Here is a 22,393-nt window from a genome sequence, read left to right on the forward strand (position 1 = left end):
GAGGATACGCCTCAGAGCAGGTCAGAAAGGCGCAGGGAAAGACAAGTATTACAATTAAAGTTGGAATCAGAAGTGCAAAGGGAAAGGAAATGTTCTACAGTTGAGGGAGCAGCTGGACAAATTCCTTCCGCCAGCCTTTCGCTAGCAAAGTTTGCAGTTAGGTGAGCTGGAAGCGGGTTTTGCTGCCGCCGCCGCGCGACCGGGCGAGCTCGGGTCCCAGGTTTCTGGCCACCGCGGGAGCCGAAGCGCAAGGACACCTAGGATCGGCCGCCGTGGCCCGCGCTTTTCGACCTGCGACTTCCCACCGAACGCCAGACTGGCCTAGGGCTGATCAAGGGAGCTCCCGGACGCTGCCACTTTCTCTTCCGCCCCCCACCCCCTCCCCCGGCAGCTTCCGTCACCCCGCTTCTAGGAAGTGCTCCAATTAATTTTCTTTCCGGTCTTGATTGAGATTCAAATATCCTGTCCCGACCTTTCGCTGTCTGCCCTCTCTGCCCTTCTCGCCAGCGTTCCTGCCAGCAAAAGCCTCTAGTTGCAGTACTGGGCATGTTGTCTGTTGAACGCTCTCCGGAGAGCTGTTGGCCGGTGCTCCCTCCCGAGGGGGTGACCGTGCGTATCGTGCCCCGTACCCCGGGTTTGACTCTTTCCCTTCTTTGCATTTTGGCCCCTCCATTTAGTAAAGACAAGTGCGAAATGTGCGCCCGGAGATGAGCCCTCTCGGCGTCCTCCGTCCGCCCGCCGCGCTGCGGGAGGCTCCCCCGGATCCTTGCCTGCGCCCCCCGCCAGCCTCCCGCGCCGCCCCGGGCCGTCCCACCACCGGTGCTCCGCCGTTCCCCGCCCCGCGCGGCACAGAGCAAGCCCTCAGCCCGGTTCGCGCGCCGAGAGAGCGGCAGCCGCGCGGGCCTGGGGAGCACCAGCGTTTCCCTCCCGGGCCGGACCCTGCTGGGCATGCTCAGTGCGCCTCCTGGAACCCGGCTCTCCCGGGGCCAGGATCAGTTCTCCGGGTTTTCGCGGCTGCCGAGGGGGCGCTGAGGAGGGGAGGCTGGGAGACAGTCAGTGCCTTGTTCCTCGCCCCCTCCCTCGCGCGGGGCTGCGGCCGCCCGCACCGCAAGATGCGGGCCAATCAGGAGCTGGGGGCGGGGCTCGGCCAGTCACGCCCTCCCTCTGGGCTTATTGAGAGTTATATCAAGAAATTCAGTTCAGAGAGGAGAGAGGAGAGGGAGAAGGAGAGAGGGGCAGAGAAGGAGGGAGAGAGGGAGAGCATGCAAGACAGGAAGGAGCGCCTTAGAGTCTCTGAAGCACGAAAGAGATAACCGATTAGGAATTTTTCAGGCAACTGTCATCCCGGAGAGCAGCAGGAGACTAACCATCACCCCAACTCTGACGTTTCCTACAAGAAGTTAGAGACTTAAGCAGTATTGACATCGGAGAGAAATGGTATGCTTGATGCTGTGGAAAATACCCCAGAGCTGAAGAAGTGCAACTGGATGTTGTGTGTGTGTTAAATACCAGAAGAGCCCAGACCCCGTGGGTAATAGAGACGAAATGTGGAGAGAATGACTAACGACAAATCTGTGAATTTGTTCTCTGGAGTTGCTAATTTGCCAGCCCGAAGCAACACATTTTACAAGGAGGAAACGTTTTGCTGCTTCTGATTTCTCCCCAAACTGGTGCTACCAGATGCATGGCTTTCTATGTGTTGGAACAAATCATTCCTAACTGCAGCATACCGGGAAAGGGGAAAGGTTGAGGCAACTAACGTAAGTGTAAAGTTTCGCATGCACAATTGTAAATTTTGTGTTTAGATATGTCCTCAGTGTGGACGAGGGATGTTTGTAATTGGGTAGACGGTTGGGGCAGAGCTTACCTACTAAGCTGTATCTGCATCCCTACCTGCATCACTCTGGTGGAACTAATCGCGGGCATCAGCTACCGTGCAGCCTGATGCAGATAAGATTAGAGCCTGGGAACTGACCAGTTCTACTCAAGTACGTAGCTGCCTGGAGGCTTGCACCCATTTAAATTGCAGTTAGGGGAGCATCTAAGCAGAAGCCTTTTTACCTGCGTTATTGGGTTGCAGTATTTATGTGTGGCAGATGTTACTAATATTATAACCAGGGATCAGGGTTAAGAAACTGCATTTTTTTTTCCTTCTATGCTCAGTAGGAAATATTGTGCTGTTACATGGAAATGTTAGCTGCGTTTCACTTACATCTCAACACTCTCCTCCACATCTAGGATAAGGAATCCTGTTTTATACATTTTTAAAAGTTTTAGTGTGCTTCTTAATCCAAATGGGGAGAATTTGGCAATATGGAGAAATGAGAGCAAGGTCTGGGCAGGAAATTTGAAGTCTTGGTATTGTGCTTTTAGGCAATGAGGATATGTAGTGGCCGGTGACTATTGCTTCTGATGCTGCAGCAGCATGTCCGGATGCTTGTTTCCCAGTAAGACTGGATGAGAAGGCAGCTGAAGAACTGGGAGGAAAGAAAAAGATAGTCATTTTAGACGAAAGAGATGACTCAGTGTAGCAGAGAAGAAAACATCACATTCGACATGTGACAAAGCAATTAGCAGGAACCATAGCTAAATACTTAGTGTTTTTCACTTGCACCTAAAAAAACTAAGGGAGCTGGGTTAGAAGCCAGGAGGCGGGTAAGACAGGGGGAGGGGAAGAAGAGAACATAAGAATGCATGTTTTGAATTAAACAGTGTCCTGAAAAACAGTCTGGGTGAGTACAGGTAAAAATAGCAGCTGTCCTTAATTCAAAAGTAGATGAATTTCATTTTCTCTGGGCAAACGCAACAAGCAGTGGCTATTTAATGTTTGCATCCAGAGAGTTAACTTGCAAACAGTGGCAGAGCAAACTGCCATGTTTACTAATATGCAGTGGAAAATGTGTTGTGATATTTCATGACTGTGTGTTTTTGTTTACTGAAGAATAATATTGTCTATACGATTGTGTTGACAGTGGCTGTCTCCAAATAAGCGATGAGATGTAATGCCTCCTCCAGTCCATGCACGCTTCCTCTTGCAATTCGTGCATCATTCCTCAGTGGAAACCCTTAAACCCTAAAATCTGGGAAAAGAAAATAAATACATTATCATGGACCTGAGGGATTTTTACCTGTTGGCTGCTCTGATTGCCTGTTTAAGGCTGGATTCCGCAATAGCTCAAGAACTTATTTACACTATTAGAGAGGAATTGCCCGAAAATGTGCCCATAGGAAACATACCAAAGGATCTGAACATTTCTCACATCAATGCTGCCACAGGGACCAGTGCCAGCCTTGTCTACAGACTGGTTTCTAAAGCTGGGGATGCCCCTTTGGTGAAAGTATCCAGTAGCACTGGGGAGATTTTCACAACCTCCAATAGAATAGACAGAGAAAAACTCTGTGCTGGAGCCTCTTATGCTGAGGAGAATGAGTGTTTCTTTGAACTTGAGGTAGTGATCCTCCCCAATGATTTTTTCAGGCTGATCAAAATAAAAATAATTGTCAAGGATACCAATGATAATGCCCCCATGTTTCCATCTCCTGTCATCAATATTTCCATTCCAGAAAACACTTTGATCAACAGCCGCTTTCCAATTCCATCAGCAACAGATCCTGACACAGGCTTCAATGGTGTTCAGCATTATGAATTGTTAAATGGGCAGAGTGTTTTTGGACTGGATATCGTGGAAACTCCGGAGGGAGAGAAGTGGCCACAATTGATTGTTCAGCAAAACTTGGACAGAGAACAGAAAGATACCTATGTGATGAAAATCAAAGTAGAGGATGGAGGCACTCCACAGAAATCCAGCACGGCCATACTGCAGGTCACAGTAAGTGATGTAAATGACAACAGGCCAGTGTTTAAAGAGGGTCAAGTGGAGGTGCACATTCCAGAGAATGCTCCGGTAGGCACTTCTGTAATTCAGCTCCATGCCACTGATGCAGATATAGGCAGTAATGCTGAAATACGGTACATTTTTGGTGCCCAGGTCGCCCCTGCAACCAAAAGACTCTTTGCTTTAAATAATACTACTGGGCTGATAACAGTTCAGAGGTCCTTAGATCGAGAGGAGACGGCCATTCACAAAGTGACAGTGCTGGCTAGTGATGGCAGCTCCACACCCGCTCGTGCAACCGTTACCATCAATGTCACTGATGTAAATGATAACCCTCCTAACATAGACCTCAGGTACATTATAAGTCCCATCAATGGCACAGTGTATTTATCTGAGAAAGATCCTGTCAATACAAAGATTGCCCTAATTACAGTTTCAGATAAGGACACAGATGTGAATGGCAAAGTGATCTGTTTTATTGAGAGAGAGGTCCCATTTCATTTGAAGGCGGTGTACGACAACCAATATTTGTTAGAGACCTCCTCTTTATTGGACTATGAGGGCACCAAAGAATTCAGCTTTAAAATTGTTGCCTCTGATTCCGGGAAGCCCAGTTTAAATCAGACTGCCCTGGTAAGGGTTAAGCTTGAGGACGAAAATGACAACCCACCAATTTTCAACCAGCCTGTAATTGAGCTGTCAGTTTCTGAAAACAACCGACGTGGGTTATACTTAACAACTATTAGTGCCACAGATGAAGACAGTGGGAAAAATGCGGACATTGTTTATCAGCTTGGGCCGAATGCCTCCTTCTTTGATCTGGACCGAAAAACAGGAGTTTTGACAGCCTCCAGAGTCTTTGACAGAGAAGAACAAGAACGTTTCATTTTTACAGTAACTGCCAGGGACAATGGGACCCCTCCCCTCCAAAGCCAAGCGGCTGTGATAGTTACGGTTCTGGACGAGAATGACAATAGCCCCAAGTTTACTCATAATCATTTTCAATTTTTTGTGTCTGAGAACCTGCCAAAGTATAGTACTGTGGGGGTAATCACAGTGACAGATGCAGATGCTGGGGAGAATAAAGCTGTGACTCTTTCCATTCTAAATGACAATGATAATTTTGTGTTGGATCCCTATTCTGGAGTCATAAAGTCAAATGTCTCATTTGATAGAGAGCAGCAGAGTTCCTACACTTTCGATGTCAGAGCCACTGACGGAGGACAACCACCCCGCTCCTCTACTGCAAAAGTCACTATCAATGTCATGGATGTCAATGACAATAGCCCAGTTGTCATTTCTCCACCTTCCAACACTTCTTTTAAGTTGGTGCCCCTCTCGGCCATTCCTGGCTCTGTGGTAGCAGAAGTTTTCGCCGTGGATATTGACACGGGGATGAACGCGGAACTCAAGTATACAATTGTGAGTGGGAACAGCAAAGGCTTGTTTCGGATTGACCCAGTAACAGGTAACATTACTCTGGAAGAGAAACCAGCGCCTACTGACGTGGGCTTGCACCGTTTGGTGGTCAACATAAGTGACCTGGGATACCCGAAGTCTTTGCACACACTCGTGCTTGTTTTTCTCTACGTTAACGACACTGCTGGGAATGCCTCCTATATCTATGACTTGATTCGCAGGACTATGGAGACCCCACTGGACAGGAACATAGGGGACAGTAGCCAGCCCTATCAAAACGAGGACTATCTCACCATCATGATCGCCATTGTCGCAGGTGCCATGGTGGTCATAGTCGTGATCTTTGTCACTGTCCTGGTGCGCTGTCGCCATGCATCCAGGTTTAAAGCAGCTCAGAGGAGCAAGCAGGGTGCTGAGTGGATGTCCCCAAACCAGGAGAACAAACAAAACAAGAAAAAGAAAAGGAAGAAAAGAAAGTCTCCCAAGAGCTCTCTTTTGAACTTTGTTACAATCGAAGAGTCCAAACCCGACGATGCAGTGCACGAACCTATCAACGGGACCATAAGTCTGCCAGCTGAGCTGGAGGAGCAAAGCATAGGAAGGTTTGACTGGGGCCCGGCCCCTCCCACCACCTTCAAGCCTAACAGCCCTGACCTGGCAAAGCACTACAAATCTGCTTCTCCACAGCCTGCTTTCCATCTTAAACCAGACACTCCAGTGTCCGTGAAAAAGCATCATGTGATTCAGGAACTCCCTTTGGACAACACCTTTGTCGGGGGTTGTGACACCCTTTCCAAACGCTCTTCCACTAGTTCAGATCACTTCAGTGCCTCAGAGTGCAGTTCCCAAGGAGGCTTCAAGACAAAGGGCCCCTTACACACCAGACAGGTAAACGAGCACTTTTACTGGTCTATAAGTACTGCATACAAGTGCCCAGTCAACCAGTATTAACGTGCCAGTGTGTCTATTGTTTGGTCTAACTTTAGCTTAATTTGAAAGAGGGAAAAAAAACTTGACCCCTTTTCTGTTCCTCTGGGGCTCAGTCAAGAATTTTTAGAACAGCTTTGAAATTTCTGAGTTCTGAGAATTATTTAACCTCCCAGTTTCCTTCAAATGACAAAAGATGAAAAGAGGAAACGATTCCAAAAATGTCCCAAGATAATGTTTGCTGAAGAAGAAAACCTGTCCTAATATGCCAAATTCTGCTCCTGGGGTTTCCAAATTGACTGCTTTGAGATTTTTCATATTACCTTTTGATCTAAAAAGTCACCTTCAAATCCCAAGTTTTAAATGACGTTTGAAGGTCTGACCATAATTATTTTGGAGCTGTGGTTGCTAAAGGGGTTAATTTTTTTTTAGTCTCTAAACAAGATAGTAGATTATTAAACGTACATCAGCTGTGAAGCACATGATTGTCGATAGATTGCAACGAAGCCATATAGGAAGACTTCTCTTTGATTTCAGATGATTTCATTGTAATATAGTAAATTGGGTATTGAATAGAAAGGTTGGCAAATTGTCCATAATGGCCAAAGTACTCTTTCAAGGAAAAAAAAAAAATAGAAGGAATGCTTTCTCCCTGATATAACCAATTTATACAGAAAAGAATGAATCCATTGTAAATAGTCTCCCATCTTAGTAATGCATAAGTGATCTGTCATAACTCATTTTAAACTGTGAAATATGCCATATGAAGAGGGATTAAGAGGCTGAGAAACTCATATTTCAACCAAATCCAGAATTAGTTTTTCTTAGGTCTAATAATTCCTTGTTAATAAAGATTTAAATGCAGCGCTGTCTAATTTATTTCACTGGTGCTTGTCTGTTGCCATGAAAGTTGAGTGTCAGTAATAGCCTGTAGATGGCACTAGGGTATCATGTCGCTTGTGCTGGCCAGGTGCCAATCCCGCAGTAGCAAGAACGGGGGGAGGGAAGGATCAAGCTGGTGCTACAGCCAAAGATACCTTTTATTTAATGATAGTTGCTCTGGAGCAGCTAGCATTTAAATTCATTTGCTTGCTCTTTTGCGATCAGCTCTCACCACACCAACTTTCTAGGATTTCGTAATCCAAGTGCTATCCTTGTTCGTATGGAGTCCACCCATGGCGATGGCCCATCTGAGTTTGTTGAAAATAAAGGACATACAGATTTCAGAAAATTCAGGAAAACAAAATAAATTTGCAGAATAGTATTGACAGTTGTTGCCTAGTGTTTGAAAACTCAAGAGTTTTTCCTTTGTTATGTATGTGGGGGTGGGGTGAGATAGAATGTTTTATTGAAAGTCTAGTTTCCTCTTACACTCTAGTGTTTATTGCTCTGGAATGACTTTAAGGTTTGGTAGTAATAAGATACTTACGAAAACAATTTTGTCAATGAATCACATAGATATTTCCAGAACAGTAAGCATAATACCTATAGATTATTCAACTATAATCTCTACTTTTTAAAGTGAAAGATTAGATACCTAGAGCATTTTGAAAGTCCACATACTTGGAGCTTAAATGCACAGAAAGAAAGGAATTAAAATAAGTCCATATAGAAATTTTAGAGGAGAGTATGAAGTTTTTCGATAGAAGTTCAAGTTGGAAGGACATATTTTTATGTTATCTCCCTCAGCTTTTTAAGAGAGGTTGGTGTTGTAAAATTTAGAAAATTTCAGAGCTTAGTAAAGGTTTATAAAAGTTGGTAAATAGTTAATCATGTAATTTATGAAGCTAAATATGAAGTTGCTATTAAAAGAAAATGGCTTTTCTAAAATTTACCTTTTAATGTGAAGCTCACTCACAATATACTGAGATTTTATGATTTGCATAATATCTTAAAAAAAGCTAACATGATGGAAACTTTTCACATAAATTCTGGAATTTGTTTTCCAAAGGAAGAGACTGACATTCTTCCGACATCATCTTTCTTTTGATGCAAACGTGGTGTGTATTAGCATTGACGTACAGGCCCACTTTTCTGACTTCTCTGCAAGAGTTGAAGCTATATGTAGTACAGAGACAAAAATGTTAAGTGCATTTCAGTGAATTATGGAAAAGATACTTTGTTGAGGCTTAGTCATAAGAATATTTGTATGACGTAATCTTTAAAATAGGATGCTGACTAATTCTCTAACTGGAACTAAAGTGCATTTTAGACATTCCTTGAGACCATGTTTCTCTGTAGGCATTTTGATGTTCAGACATAGCTATAATTCACGATTATGATAAAGAGCTATTGAAATGGCTTTGCTTTTTACCTTTTACAAGTTTTCATGCTGAGAAAGAAAAATTGCAGTGTTGAAGAAAAGGAATATTGGAAGTAGGGAGAAGTGATGGTGATAGCAAGATGCATAATTTTAGTATAAAAGAGGCATATTTTCTATGAATGAAGAACACAAATTATATACTATCCTTTAGTTTTCCTTTTTTAACTGAGCCACAAGAGTGTTATCTGAAGATGTTCTAGTTAAGCTAAAATAAAAATTCTTTTTTCAGCTCCTTCACTTCAACTGGTGGCTTTTATATAAAATGTGCTCCTGAAGCTACATGATTTTGAAAAAGTAGGGTTTATTACAACAAAAGCCTTCAAAGGAATTTATAAACATATAATCTGTGAAGATTTTTAGTTGAGTGGGCACAGATTGCTGTTAACAGGAATACCTTTTCACTTACTGGTGCTAGGTGATGTGTGAGTAAATTCCAAGACTCTTGAGTAAAGGGTTACCAAATTTAAATATCATTAATTTGTATCATCTATACAATGAAAACATAATGTCTGACTCTTGTACCATGAGTTTGCTTAGAGTGCATTGGTTCTTACTTTGTCTCCTGTTCCCCTTCTGTTTTGCCTTGTGTGACCCTGAAGAACATTGGAAACCAGATTCCCCATCCCCTCTCTTTCACTGAGCTTTCATTTTCTTCAAATATACCAAATCGGCCACTGGATTTTCCATGAAATATTTCACATGAATCTTTGGAAGTATCCTTAGCACTCACAAATTGAGTGAAATGTCCCTTTAAAAAAAAAAAAAAAAAGCAAGGTCATGTCTTGATATTTATTCACAAAGAAGCAGAGTTCACTGTTAGAGCGTTAAGAGGATGACAACATAATCAATTCCAGTAGCACTTTAAGGGATAAAGCTCATTGGTGTATTTTTCTAAAAGGAAAATATATTCTTTGTGGGATTATTATTTTTATAATGTGTGATGTTAAGTTTTCAAATTTTAGGGTGTCTCAGAATCTCCTGGAGGGTTTCTTAAAACGTGGGTTATCGGAGCCCTCTCCCAGAGGTTCTGTGTCAGTGCCATTGGGTTAGCTCCAGTGGCACTGAAAATTTACATTGCTGACGAGATACTTGGCCATGTTGGTGCTGCTAGTCCAGGGACCATACTTTGAGAACCACTGCCTCAGCATGTTGGAATCAGACACGTCAGCTCCTTTCCCTTTCAGATGATCATTTCCAGAGTACCTGCTTGTGCACAGCCCAGCTCTCAGTCCGCTTATTGACAGCCGGTTTATTGTAGCTGGAGGGGCTTTACAGTAAGCTGTTTATTGCTATTTCCCAACCCGGTTGACAGCATTCGGGGAATTAATTTTCTTGGCCCCAGTGTGCTTTTTGTGGGGGGGATGAATGAAAATGTTTTTAGTTTTTTTTTTTTTTTTTAAAGTGACCTATTTACATTTGACAACTTCTTCCAGCAATAAAACAATCTGTGAGAGTTGTAGTAGAGTTTGGTTCTGGGTGAGCAATCATGTTTAATTTTCTAAATGAAATGCTTATTTTAGAGTTTAAACATCCTGACTTTAACTGTGCACAATTGAGAGTACTGGCTCATATATACATCTGGGTATATATTGAAGAAATTATACATTGGGAATATGTATGCATGCTATACTCAAGTGTATACATGTACTTGGACTGTGTAAAGGGAGTTGCTGCTCTTCCCAATCATTTAGTGATACTATAGTAATTTTAGGATTACTTTTCATTTTTGAGGAATCCCCCTGCAGCCACTAAAATGCTATGTCCTGTAAAATGCGTGAGGCAGTCATAGAATTGCTCTTGAGGAGCATGAAAAAAATGCAATTGAGAGTGAAGGGAGCAAATGTTAACTAATGTAAAGTTAGTAAAAAACTTTAAGATACTTTACTAAGTTTGGCAGAATATTGTTGTCCGTTGAACGCGAGAGCCACATGGAGAAAAATTGCTCCCCCAAATGCAAGTTTTTTTTAAAGTGTTGTCAGTTGTGATTTTTATCTCTACTCCTTCCCTTTGGCTAAGTGCCCTATGACCATGAAATCAGTATGAGGCAAAGGATACCCAGAGCCCTTGGATTGACTTAGGAATTTGAAGTGAGGATGGGCCATCTATTCAAATTGGTTACCTTTCCTCTTGGATTTGTGAGACAAATACTTGATTTTTTTTTCAACTTAACACACCCAAGCTATGAAATTCAAGGTGCATTTAGTATTCATTGCTAATAACCTTAAGGAGAATAAAAATAAAAGTTGCCACTATATTAAGCATAGATGTGTCTTCTGATTACTGAATATGTGCTAACACAGAGAATATAATTTCTGTAGTTAAAATACTATCTCCTAAATATTGCAATTATTTCTATATATAGAAACACTCTAAACTGATGTTCCCTTAGTTTCAGATGAGTCATCCTTATGGTGTCCCAGAACATCATTAAAATTACCTTGCGAGTATTGTACTTGTGATAATGTGTTATATTTTTATGGTATATGTGTAGTCTTATTAAATATTTCAAGCTATAATGCATCTTCTCATAATAGCACAAATTAAAATATATGTGAAATAATAAGAGAGAATTTAGATTTAACGAAAAACCTCAAACCTAAAATCACATCTCCTCATAACTAATTGTGAATTAGTTTGACTCTTGAACTTTCATTTTTCAGGTTGACACACATGAGATGTGTGTAAACTGTGCCCCAAATATTAGAAATGGCCTCTTACTGAATTATTTTTCATATTACATTATCTTATCTGACAGTACTGAGGTATGAAAGTGAGACCTGTAAATTATTTTCTCAGAAGCTCTGTTCCCCCAGTTTTACTTTATTATTTAGATTTTTTGATTTCCAATTGTTTATTGCTTGGATGGGAATGCAGAAGTCCCCCAGATGCTAAGAACTGCAGTGTTTGTGTTGGGCTAGCAGTACCAGATTGAGCGTTTATAGGATCCAGGGCCATGTCAACTGTACTGCCCTCATTTAGTACTTCCTCGGTTTGACTCTATCAGAGTTGAACTCTTAGCTTATGCATGGTTACAGACCAAAACAAAACTGAGTTTGGTGGATTATTTACCACTTTCATTTAAAAATCCCTGCAGTAAGTATTCTCTAAGTTTAGAGCGGTGTCTTCTCTGAATTTAGGGTGGTTTTTCTTGATGCAGATCCTTTATTCAAACTAATCTCTTGCTAATATTAACAAATCAGTTACTATCTTACATAGTCAACATAATTGGGAACTAAGAATTATTTAACACAGATTTTAAATTTTTGGCTTTCTTGACGGTTGACTTTATGGTTAATATATTTTCCAGAATTTCACATACCAGGGCCCTAAATTTGCCGGTTTGGTTTTGTTTTGTTTTGTAGTCACAGGTCAGATGTTAGTGAGAATTTAGGACTGCAAGTCAGTGAGATTACTCTGAAGTTTTCAGTATCTCTAGGCATAGGAGTTCAAAAGCCAATGTTGCTAAGGTGATACATCCTTTATAATAGTTAGGACCCCCCAAATCTGCATCGGATCACAGAGGAAAATCCAGATCTAGAAAGAAGATCTCTCATGTAAAGACTCTGCTGTTTAAGATTTCATCGGTTATTTCAGATAGCTGTTCAATCTGTCAAACATTTCCTTTGGAAAGGAACACATGCTTTTTACCTTTGTTTGATACAAACCTATTGGGCTGTCAGTCATCAGAAACATAGAACAAGAAAGACATATTACTATGATTGACATTTTGGTTTTGATTTATATTCTTTTTTCCCGAAGCCAAGATTGATTAAAATGGAAGTTCCTAAGTAAAACAATTACCCTTTCTTAATGGTAAAGAGTGATGGCAGGAACAGGCTGGGAAAACAACCCGTATTTAATCTCTCACTCACATGTTTGTCCTCTAGACAGTTTGTATTCTATAGTCAAGAGCGGTAACAGAATTAGTAGAACGTTCAGAGCCATAATATGACTTTAAGGCGTTCAGAACTTGAAGTCGTTCATTAGGGATGTGTTTTTACATAGTTATCCATTATTTAAATGGCATGTGAAAATATTTTCCCTCATCTTTAACAGTCTGATTGGTTATAGAGCCATCAGCCCTTATCACATTTAAAATGAGGGACTTGGGACCACCTGTACAACTGTGGGTAGCGGAGTTAAAAGCACCATCTTTGAGGCATACTTGATTAATTCTTCCTGGTCACTTCATGCTCATTATTCTGGAATTCCTTGAGAAAACAAGTGAAATTAACTTAACTTTTCTTAGAAGGAGCCCCCTACAGCCTCACCACGCGTTACTTTATATAGATTCTTAAACTGTATGCGCTGCAGGGAGATGGAAATTTGGTCAATTTTACCATGCTTGTATAATATCTTATATTTTAACATTCTTCCATTGCTTGTCTTTCTATCTGACCATCTCTGCCTCTTAGTATTACACTGCTTGTGAATATCCAGTCTCTGGCCTTTTTCAGTCTGTTAGCAGTTGATTAAGAAATACTCTAATCCCTTCCAGGATATTGAGAAACTAATGGATTGCAGAGTATTTGGATCTTTAAGCTTCAATTGTAAATGGTATGAAGAATTGTCATTGAGCTGATATTTGCATATATATCTCCCAGTGCTAGTTACTTTGCCTCCTTTTTGTCCTCCTAATCTTCAGCTTTCATTCTAAGAATATTTATTTTGGTCGGAAATAAGCATGCCAGTGATAGAAATTTGGGATTCACCTCCAAATGAATGCCATCACAGACAGGGAAGTTCTGGCACATTTTGCATAGATCTGTATGAACACAGTGAACCCTTCATAAGCTCTTAGATTGCAGGAAATCAGCGCTGAAAATTAAGTGGGGTTTTAAAGATTTGCAGAGTAGAGAGCTTTGTATAATGCTGGTATTGCAGGTGCCTATTAAATATGAAGTAAAGGCTTTGTAATAAAACTAGCTAACACATTTCCCTTCACATGAGAGTGATTTATTGTCAAAAGAATTAGTCTTGCCTATTTTTTTCCCCAAATGCAGAAACATTGGAAGTGTCTGAAAGAATTAAAATCCCAAATGTATGCCTTAGAAGAGACAGATTTGCTTTTTGATGAATCTAAGTGATTCCAAGTGGACAATGCAGGCCTGCTCACACTTACCTTTGGGACCTCCAATGCCCGTGATCTGGCTGGCAACTCTGCCTGAGAAGAAACTCTCAATCGTGCGTGTGTCGATTCTCCTCTAAATGTAAATCAGATTAAAACCCTAGGTATCTATGCAACTGTAGCATTACCATAATGAAGAGGGCTGGCTACTAAGTGAGTGCTTTGATCCTCATAGGAATTGATATTGAAACATTTCTCAAGCTGTATTTTTAGAATTCGTCTTTTTTCCATTTGTAAATAGTGTGTATTTGTAGCACAGCATCTCATTCCAGACATATGTGCATTTCAGTGTCTTTACCTTTGTGACAGTATTCAGTAAAATGCCTTGCAGTTCTTTAATACTTAATGTCTTTGGCCCTGTTAGATATAAATCAGTGGAAATAGCCATGCATATTTTTCAAAGACTTTACAAATCCTATATTTTTGCCTACTAGAAAGAGCACATAATCCATGCACAGTCCACCAGGTACAGTGGACTTGCTGAGAATCATCATAGATGATTGATTTTTAAAACAAAACAGTTTTGGTGCAAGACAATAGCAACCGCAAGTCAGCAAATGAGGTTTTTTTTTCCTCATTAAACAAACCTCAATATGGAGAAGAGTGGAAACACAGAAGGATGTATTAAATGAAACTATATCTTTTATAGGAAGAAAATGTCTTCTGCTGACAGTAGTTCCATAGTAGATCTTTTCTTTGGGAAAAAAAAAAAAAATTACTGGTGCTTTTTTGGATTCGTAAGATGCAACCAATCTGTGCCTCTGTGTGATAGCAGCTGCATGCTGAGGGCTTTCAAATACTCAGCTACATAGGATTCTGCAGGAAACTTTGTGTAGAAGGTGCAAGTGACAAATGGAGACAAAATGGAGTGAGTTCTGAGTTGCGAGTTGATGCCCTCCTGTGTCATATATTCATGTCATTGAACCAATTTTCACATTGAGAGCCTAGAATCACAATAGCCTTCCTTCTGTTTGTCAGCTGTGAACACACCTGCACTGGCGACTTTCCTTTGCTCCGTTTCTTGTCATTCACTAGGTGGATTATATTCACTTATGTTACTTGATATACATCTGTTTTCCTAAGTTTCTAGATAGATTTTAAAATGACACAAAACTATTTCTGCCTGTCTATTCTGCATGTCTGTATATTTTGCTCAAGAACATCCATAAAGTATCAACACACCCACCATGTGTCCTTTCTTCCTAGAAATAGAAAATCTCTATAGTTTTCCTTTGCAATTTTCTAAATCGAGTTTTTCTCACTGATAACTGTTTTTAAGGTGAAGAAATGATGTTAAGTTTAACTGTATGGATTAATGTTTCAATGTATCCCCAATCTTCAAATTTCCAACACAAAAAAGATGTTAGAATTTTTATAAAAATAAATCCTCTTTTTGCTGCAGAATTGAAATGAGTATCAAAATTACATTAAGTTGTAGTAAAAACAGACACAGTCTTTAGGATATTTTAGTTTGACATGAGCTCATTCTTGGTCTTGACAGCGAAATCTTCTGCCAAGCACTGATGGCAAAATATGTTGAATTCATTGATTGATTTTTAAACATGGTAATAATTAAGCAAAATCATTTTGACACCTCAAGTCTCTGTTTTAGACAATTAAATTCTGCTTTCGCTAAGGTTATTGACTTCTGGATGATACTGGAAGCAACACTCCTTGGGGTTTAAACTATTCCTGTAGGACCATCTGTTATTGGCAAGGCTGTGCATCCTCTCCAGCCAATGCAGTATCAACCCCAGGCACAGATTCAGGATTGTTCAAAACACGGCCCTGGTTCCTCACAGTCCTTCAGTCCCAAGTGGTAACTCAGTTAAGTCAAATACTGGTATATCGTAATTTAAGGCTAAGAATTAAGGTGACTGTAAGAAAGTTCCCTAAAGTAAGAGATTGTGTATTTCCAAAATCAAATCTACAAAAATTCCTAGGAGTGAACTTAGTAGGCATTCAGTAAATGTTGACCGAACTGGAGAGATAAGTTGGTATTGGAATCATACTTTATATATGTACAACAGTTCCATTGATTGAGTCCCCATAACCATATAAAGAAGATATTCCATTCTTAGTCAGCTAATGTAGAAACTGAGATTCAGAAAATATGTTTTGTTTTGTTTTTTTTCAAGTCACATGGCTAAAGCCAATGGCTTTTATTTCCAGTCTAGAACCTACCTTTACACTGGTATTTCTTCCTTATGTGTGGTCTACTTTTATTTGAAAAACCCTATTTTTAGGCTATGTATAAGTTTGGAACATTTTCCTCATTAGGGACATATTTTTGTTGGAAAGGATTACAACCCACTTATATATTAAAATATATATATATTACAAGGCAACTCAGTGCACCCAAAATTATTTTTCACAAGTTACCTCCCAGTAAGCTAACTTTAGATTGCATTAAAATGTGGTAAGCATATGACACACCAGAGCTCATCTGTACCCATTGTCGCTGTGACAGAGGCAAAAGTGAATACAGTACCTATGGAGAGAGTGAATGTTTGGTTTCAGCTACCGTCCATATTTTCCTCTACAACATCTGTGGCCTGAAGACAAAAGCTCTAGTTTAAAGAATTATTTGTGGCTGAGGGGTCACCATGCTCTCCAATCTAAGAAATTATATTCTCTCTGGCACCCCTCCTTTCACATTTTTGGAGGTCTAACTTAACCGTCCTATAGATGAACTAGCATGGACTGTCTTAGACTCTGCGTCTTACCATTTTGATTTTTTTAACAGTGAAGTATAGTTAACACCTTTGTATCATTTATCAGTGTCTTGACTCAGTGGTTCCTGCATGTAGATCAGAGAGAAGCAGAAAATTAGAAAACTGCCAAACTGCTGATTCTCATGGATATAAATACTCTCCTGTCATATAATCAGATATCTCTGCTTTTCCTCTTCTCCCTAATTTCTTCCACACCGCTATGTCTGCCCATCAAAATACCTTTTTTTTTTTTGAATTGGGATATAATGGGAAAAGAAAGGATGAACTAAATAAACAGAATCAGATTTCTTTTTTTTAAGATTTTGTTTGAGAGAGAGAGAGAAAACACCCGAGTTGGGGAGGGGGAGAGGGAGAAAGAGTCTGAGGCAGACTCCACACTGAGTGGGGAGCCCAACACGGGGCTAGATTCCCACCACTGTGAGAACATGACCTGAGCCAAAACCAAGAGTTAGACACCTAAGGACTGAGCCACCCAAGTGCCCCAGGTTCCTTTTATTCTAAGCCTCCTCATCAAAAATTTTTACTTAAACCTTTAAATACTTGGATTATTAAATGAGTAACTCTAAACATAATGATTAATAGATTTACTTGGTTACTTGGTTGATAAGCACAGGTGTTTTAGAGGTAAAAAAGAAAAAAAAAAAAAGAAAAAAAAAGTTGTTACATTAAAGTTCCCTTAATAGACTTTTGAGTCAAACCAGACATCACCCTAGAATCACATATGAATTCTATAAAAAGAAGGAAAATAATAATTGAGTAGTGACTAGAGCAGTGTCTAGCTACTATATTAATTTTAGAAAGATAAATTTGGTATCTAAAAGAACTCACAGAATAGTTTCTCAAGACTCAAATGGGCCTTCGAGACTCTTTGGCCTATTTAATTCTTTTTTCCAGGTGAAATAAAAAGGAGACCCAAGAAATAATTTGATATTTGGAGTAGGAAAAATGGCTCCATGAACTGCTACTAGAAACTGTGACACTGGGCACGTCATTTAAATGTACCTGTCCTAGCTTTCCTCGTCTGTAAAATGAATGTAATCATGCCTAGTCCCTAATGTTATCATGAGATGGAGACATGGGCCTCTGTAAATGTCTGCCCCATGGTGGGCAGACACTCAAAAACAAAACAAAACAAAACACCCCCAAACAAAGCCTACCTGCCCTACTTGCCTCTGACAGAGGTGCCGATGTCACTTAATGCATGTTCTCTTAGTTTTGCTCCTGGAGGTTTTTTGGAATCTGAGTTTTATATCTTTTCAATAAGAACTTATCTCTGGTAATCTGCTTTTGGTTTAAAACTTTTTTTTTTTTTTTTGGATGCTTAGGATTTCTGAAAAGTTGACCTTGAAACAGCATCAGAATAGTGCCGACAGGATCTTACGCTTTCTTTTGATGTTAGTCCCCATTGTTTCACATTTATATAATTGCTTCATCTCTCATTTTGAGTATTTCACCATTTTCATTCGCATGTTGTATTCAAAATTATTCTGCTTTTAGCATTTGCTATTAATTTACTTCCCTGTTGATTACCCATAGGAACTCCACCCGTCTGGGGATTTTCACCTTATACATCACTCCTATTACAAAACAACATATAAGAGAGTGAATCTGTTTCACAGTCAGTACTTAACACAGCTGGAGCCATTTGAAACCTGCTGGTTTTTGCTTCCAATTATTCCATAGACTAAAAAGCATCTCTGTTGAAGTAATGACATCCATGGTGTAATCAAACTAGTTAAAATGCTTTGGAGTGTATGGATCATATTTCTGGGATTCATCCTATGTAAGTCAGAAGCATAATAACCAATAGTTTTTTTTTTTTCTATCTTTCTCATTTTAAAGTAATATACATTCACTTATTAGTACGTTTTTAATGTATGAATATGCAAGTTTATAATGTTCGACTATGTGGATGACATAGTAACATAAATGGGATCCAACAAACAAAAATATAACACAATATGATAGTATCTGAAGAATACCTTTTCTTAATATCCTGAGGTCAAAAATCATTGCCTTATGTTAGACTAGCTGAAGTCATCAAGATAAAGTTATTGATTTGGATTTGGAACAAAATGTAGTGGGTATTTTTTACTAATTCAATTAACTTTATTAACCAAATAAGTAGATTTGGCCAATTTTTAGTTGGCTTCCTTGTGACTTGGATTGTAGAAATTAATTTTTTTTTTTATTTGAGAGAGAGAGAGAGCATGAGAAGAGGAAGGGTCAAGGGAGAAGCAGACTCCCCACTGAGCAGGGAGCCTGATGCAGGACTCCAGGACTCCTGGGACTCCAGGATCTTGACCCAAGCCGAAGGCAGTTGCCTAACCAACTGAGCCACCCAGGAGCTCCAGAAATTAAAATTTTAACTTCTTATTCACCTTTCCTACCTTCTCAGTATGATAAAATTGTTTTTGTATTGGCATTTTGCTTTAGTTCTAATTTTATATATAGACCGTTGCTAAGTAAGAAAAAAGGATTTTAAAACAAAAACAATATGAAAACTTATTCCTTGTGCTCAGAAAATTTGAATCAAACAAATACAACATGGCACATTGGCATGATTTCCTTTTAGACTACTGCTTGTTTTGTGCTAAAATGCCCTATCTTACAGTAGTGGGAAGTGAGTAGAACAGTGACAGACATAGATTACCTTGAGTTTTCAGACTTCATGGAATTGTAAGGATTATAGATGGCGTTTAGTAGCTGTTCAATGAATTTTGCTTAATTCCATCACAAGGGCAAATATGGAGATAATCAGACAAAACGAAGATGTTAAATACATCTTCAATGCCAAGAATCAGGCTTTAAGTATTTAGATGTGTTGTTTTTTTTTTAAGATTCATTGTTTTTTATTAAAAAAAAATTTAGTCTTCTCATGGCATCAATTACAAGTAAATGTCTACTATATATTGTGAAATGTAAGTTAAGACGACCACCATTTTTTGTTGTCCATTTCAATGAAAACTTCTGTTAACTCTTAGAGAAGTGATTGTGCATCCCAGAAAGTATATGTAAATTCCAGTTCAGATAATGATCAAAGACTTATTTTATGAAGAGAATTATATTTCTTATACTGCAATTCTCATAACTCTCCTTCTATGAACAGGGTCCACTTGATTTTCTCCCCTAGAAATGTGAAGGACCTTTACTACTTGTTGAATTCTTATTTGGCCGTAAGCCTGACAAATAGACAATATCCATCCTTATCACTAGACTGCTAAACCATGTTACATTTCCTTAATGGATACTAAAACTTATTTCAGAATTATATCCTGTAGTTTCAAATGTTTATTCTTTACTGAGAATATTTTTTTATCTTTTAAAAAATACATAACTATGATTTTTTTCTGCCAAAGCCCTGTAATATGATCTACTGATCTACTGATCTACTGATATATCATCTACCTATATATGTTATATATATATATGTGTGTGTGTTAATCTTTATTTTTTATGAATTCGGTTATTTAGTAGACATCTATTGAGTAACTGCAGTGATCCAGAAACAGTGTTAGACTGTGGGATTTTTAAGAAAATAAGACACTTGTATTTGCTTTAAAAGATTCCACTGGGTTTTAAACACAATATTTTTTTTCTTGGAATTCCCTTACTTAGAATATGAGTTCTCTCTGTTTTAAATTGATGTCATCATTTCCCTGAAATATATTTTTGAAGCCTTTTTTTTAACTAGAGCTGGAGACTTGATCTTTCAGTGGTAATAAAATTCTAAGATCTATTACTCTAATTATAAGAATGCCATACTTAAATTTATCCTTTGGTTAATTTAGAGGGAAATACACTTTTTCATCCTTAAAATCACACTTCTTCTACAGACAAAGGTATTAATAAAATATAGTTGTGAGAAAACTTCATTTTTGTAACTGTGAGATTAAAGTATTTGCTATATTAAAAATCATTTTAAAAACATGGCACACATTGATATATTGAGTAATAACCTGAGTTGAAGAAGACAGTGTTCTCTACAAATGGAGTTTCACTTATGCATGGACCCCTTTTCAAAGGGACATTTTGAATCATGGTATTCTGCAAAACAGCCTTCACCCTTTGGAAAGACATAAGCTTAAATGGAACATAGATGTTAAACTCTGGCTAGAATAAATGTTTGGCTTAATTGGCTTTTACCTCCAGATGGTTATGAGTTGGGTGAGTCCATTTTCTTATGAATATTTATCACAGTATTTCAAGGAATGGATGCAATGAAGTAATGTTGAAAAATAGAGACCTGTATTGTATATTTCTTTTTCTTAAATTGAGAAACATTCGTATCCTGAAAATTTGGTTTCCTTTAATCACAGAAGAAAATGTCATAAGTGAGCTTTACATTTCAGGCAAGACAGACTATGATTTTTTTTTTAACTTTAATCATTTCTAAAACACTAATTTACATATGGATGATGTTTATATGAGCAGGTCATTTCAAAATTTTAACACAGTATTCAAAGAGAATTTTTTAAAATAATGCATTTAATGCCTCACCTGTACTTTTCTTGTGCAGACATTTTTTAAGATAAATTTTTACTGCCAGAAAATGTACTATTTTAATTGCAGTTAGGCTTCAGTGATAACCATCAAGCTGGTGCCTAACTCCAAAAAGATCTTTCCAACTGTTCTGTGGATACTCTGGCAACTATCTCTCAGTAATTGCTCTAACGTAAATGAGTTACAAAATTGAAACCTTAGGAATATGTACACCTTAGGAATAAAATGTGTAGTGATATTTAAATACACTGTTTAAAATATAAACAATTTGGGGGGAAGTGATAAACTTATTGATATGACCAATCACTTAAATAACCTAATCCATTTTTCAGTGTGAATATATGAACAGTTAGGTAAGCTAATTTAGTACCCAGAAACAGAATAGATTAAACTTAGTAAAATAAATATATTTAAATAAAGGTTGCATGTGGAAATCACATGAATGTTATTCTGTCTGCAGTAACCATTTCTACATACAATCAGAACTGTAATTGTTAACTTGGTGTTTTAATAGTTTTAATTCTTTGCTTATTATGATTTCTGTAAGTGACTATGCATTGCTTTACCAAAGAAAATGAACCCATAGGGGTTAGTAAAATATATAGATTTTCCAGTTTTTAAAACTTTTGTACTTCCTGCTTTCTAATTTTTGGCAATAATCCTATCAAAAAACACTTAACACTTCACTAAAGTTTCACTTAGCATCTTGAGAATTAAATTTTCTCATCTGAAAATTAGATCATGGGACTCAGCCATTTTTTCGTTTCTATTAAAAATTGAACTATGGCTTTAATTAATACTTAGGCATCCTCTTTGGTAGATATCCTCATACCACCCAACATCTGTCTGGCCTACTTCTTTCTATCATTTGATAAATGTTCAAACAGTACAAATCAGTGTTGACATTGACTCATGAAAAACAATTACAAAATAAACCCTATGGTTCAGTCTCTCCTGACAACGGACGATTTGCACTATCCCCATTGTTTGTATGATCTCTGTTTTCACTCTCTTGCCTTAGTGTTGATAACAGAGCATTGCCATTGCCTTTATCTTCTTTGAGGTCTCTGCCTGATTAATTTTTTCCCTTCTGAACTAGAAAATTAACTTTTTTCCTCCTAAGTCAGAAATCACAAAACAGAAGAACTCTAAAATCTCAAGCAGATGATTGGTGTTTATAGATTGATTAGAAAATTATCCACTTAAAACAGTATGTAGTTACCCTATTTTTATCAGTAATACTACTCTGAATTTTGTTTTCTGTAATAAAGCATGAAAATGACTTTTAGTATCTTAATTTTTGTGAATATGGAGACACATAGTTTTGGGATAATGTGTAAATAGAATTTTTGAAAAGTCAAAGGGGTCATTTGGATTGATGGTGGTGTTTATGATCAGGATATGTCTTGAAAAGCTAATTAAACCTAGTGCTTGTTGATTTTATTGGCAGGCTGTTCATTCAAAGACAAAATTGGGTTAAAATGAAAAATTAATGTAAATAATCAAAACTGTCAGTCTATTG

At 38.5% G+C, this 22,393-nt stretch overlaps 1 protein-coding gene across 1 annotated transcript in view; it reads left to right on the plus strand.

The window, feature by feature from the left end:
* The first annotated feature begins 1,172 nt into the window (after positions 1-1,172).
* PCDH9 (protocadherin 9) overlaps positions 1,173-22,393 on the plus strand; it is a 366,555-nt gene continuing 345,334 nt past the window's right edge. The window contains exons 1-2 of the mRNA XM_032841072.1: positions 1,173-1,760; positions 2,973-6,143. Of these exons, the coding sequence (XP_032696963.1) occupies positions 3,108-6,143 (3,036 nt within the window). The 5' untranslated portion in view covers positions 1,173-1,760; positions 2,973-3,107. The remainder of the gene's footprint in view (positions 1,761-2,972; positions 6,144-22,393) is intronic.

Source organism: Lontra canadensis, unplaced genomic scaffold (genome assembly GCF_010015895.1).
Source record: "Lontra canadensis isolate GAN:19392208 unplaced genomic scaffold, GSC_riverotter_1.0 scaffold119, whole genome shotgun sequence".
Lineage (NCBI taxonomy): Eukaryota > Metazoa > Chordata > Mammalia > Carnivora > Mustelidae > Lontra > Lontra canadensis.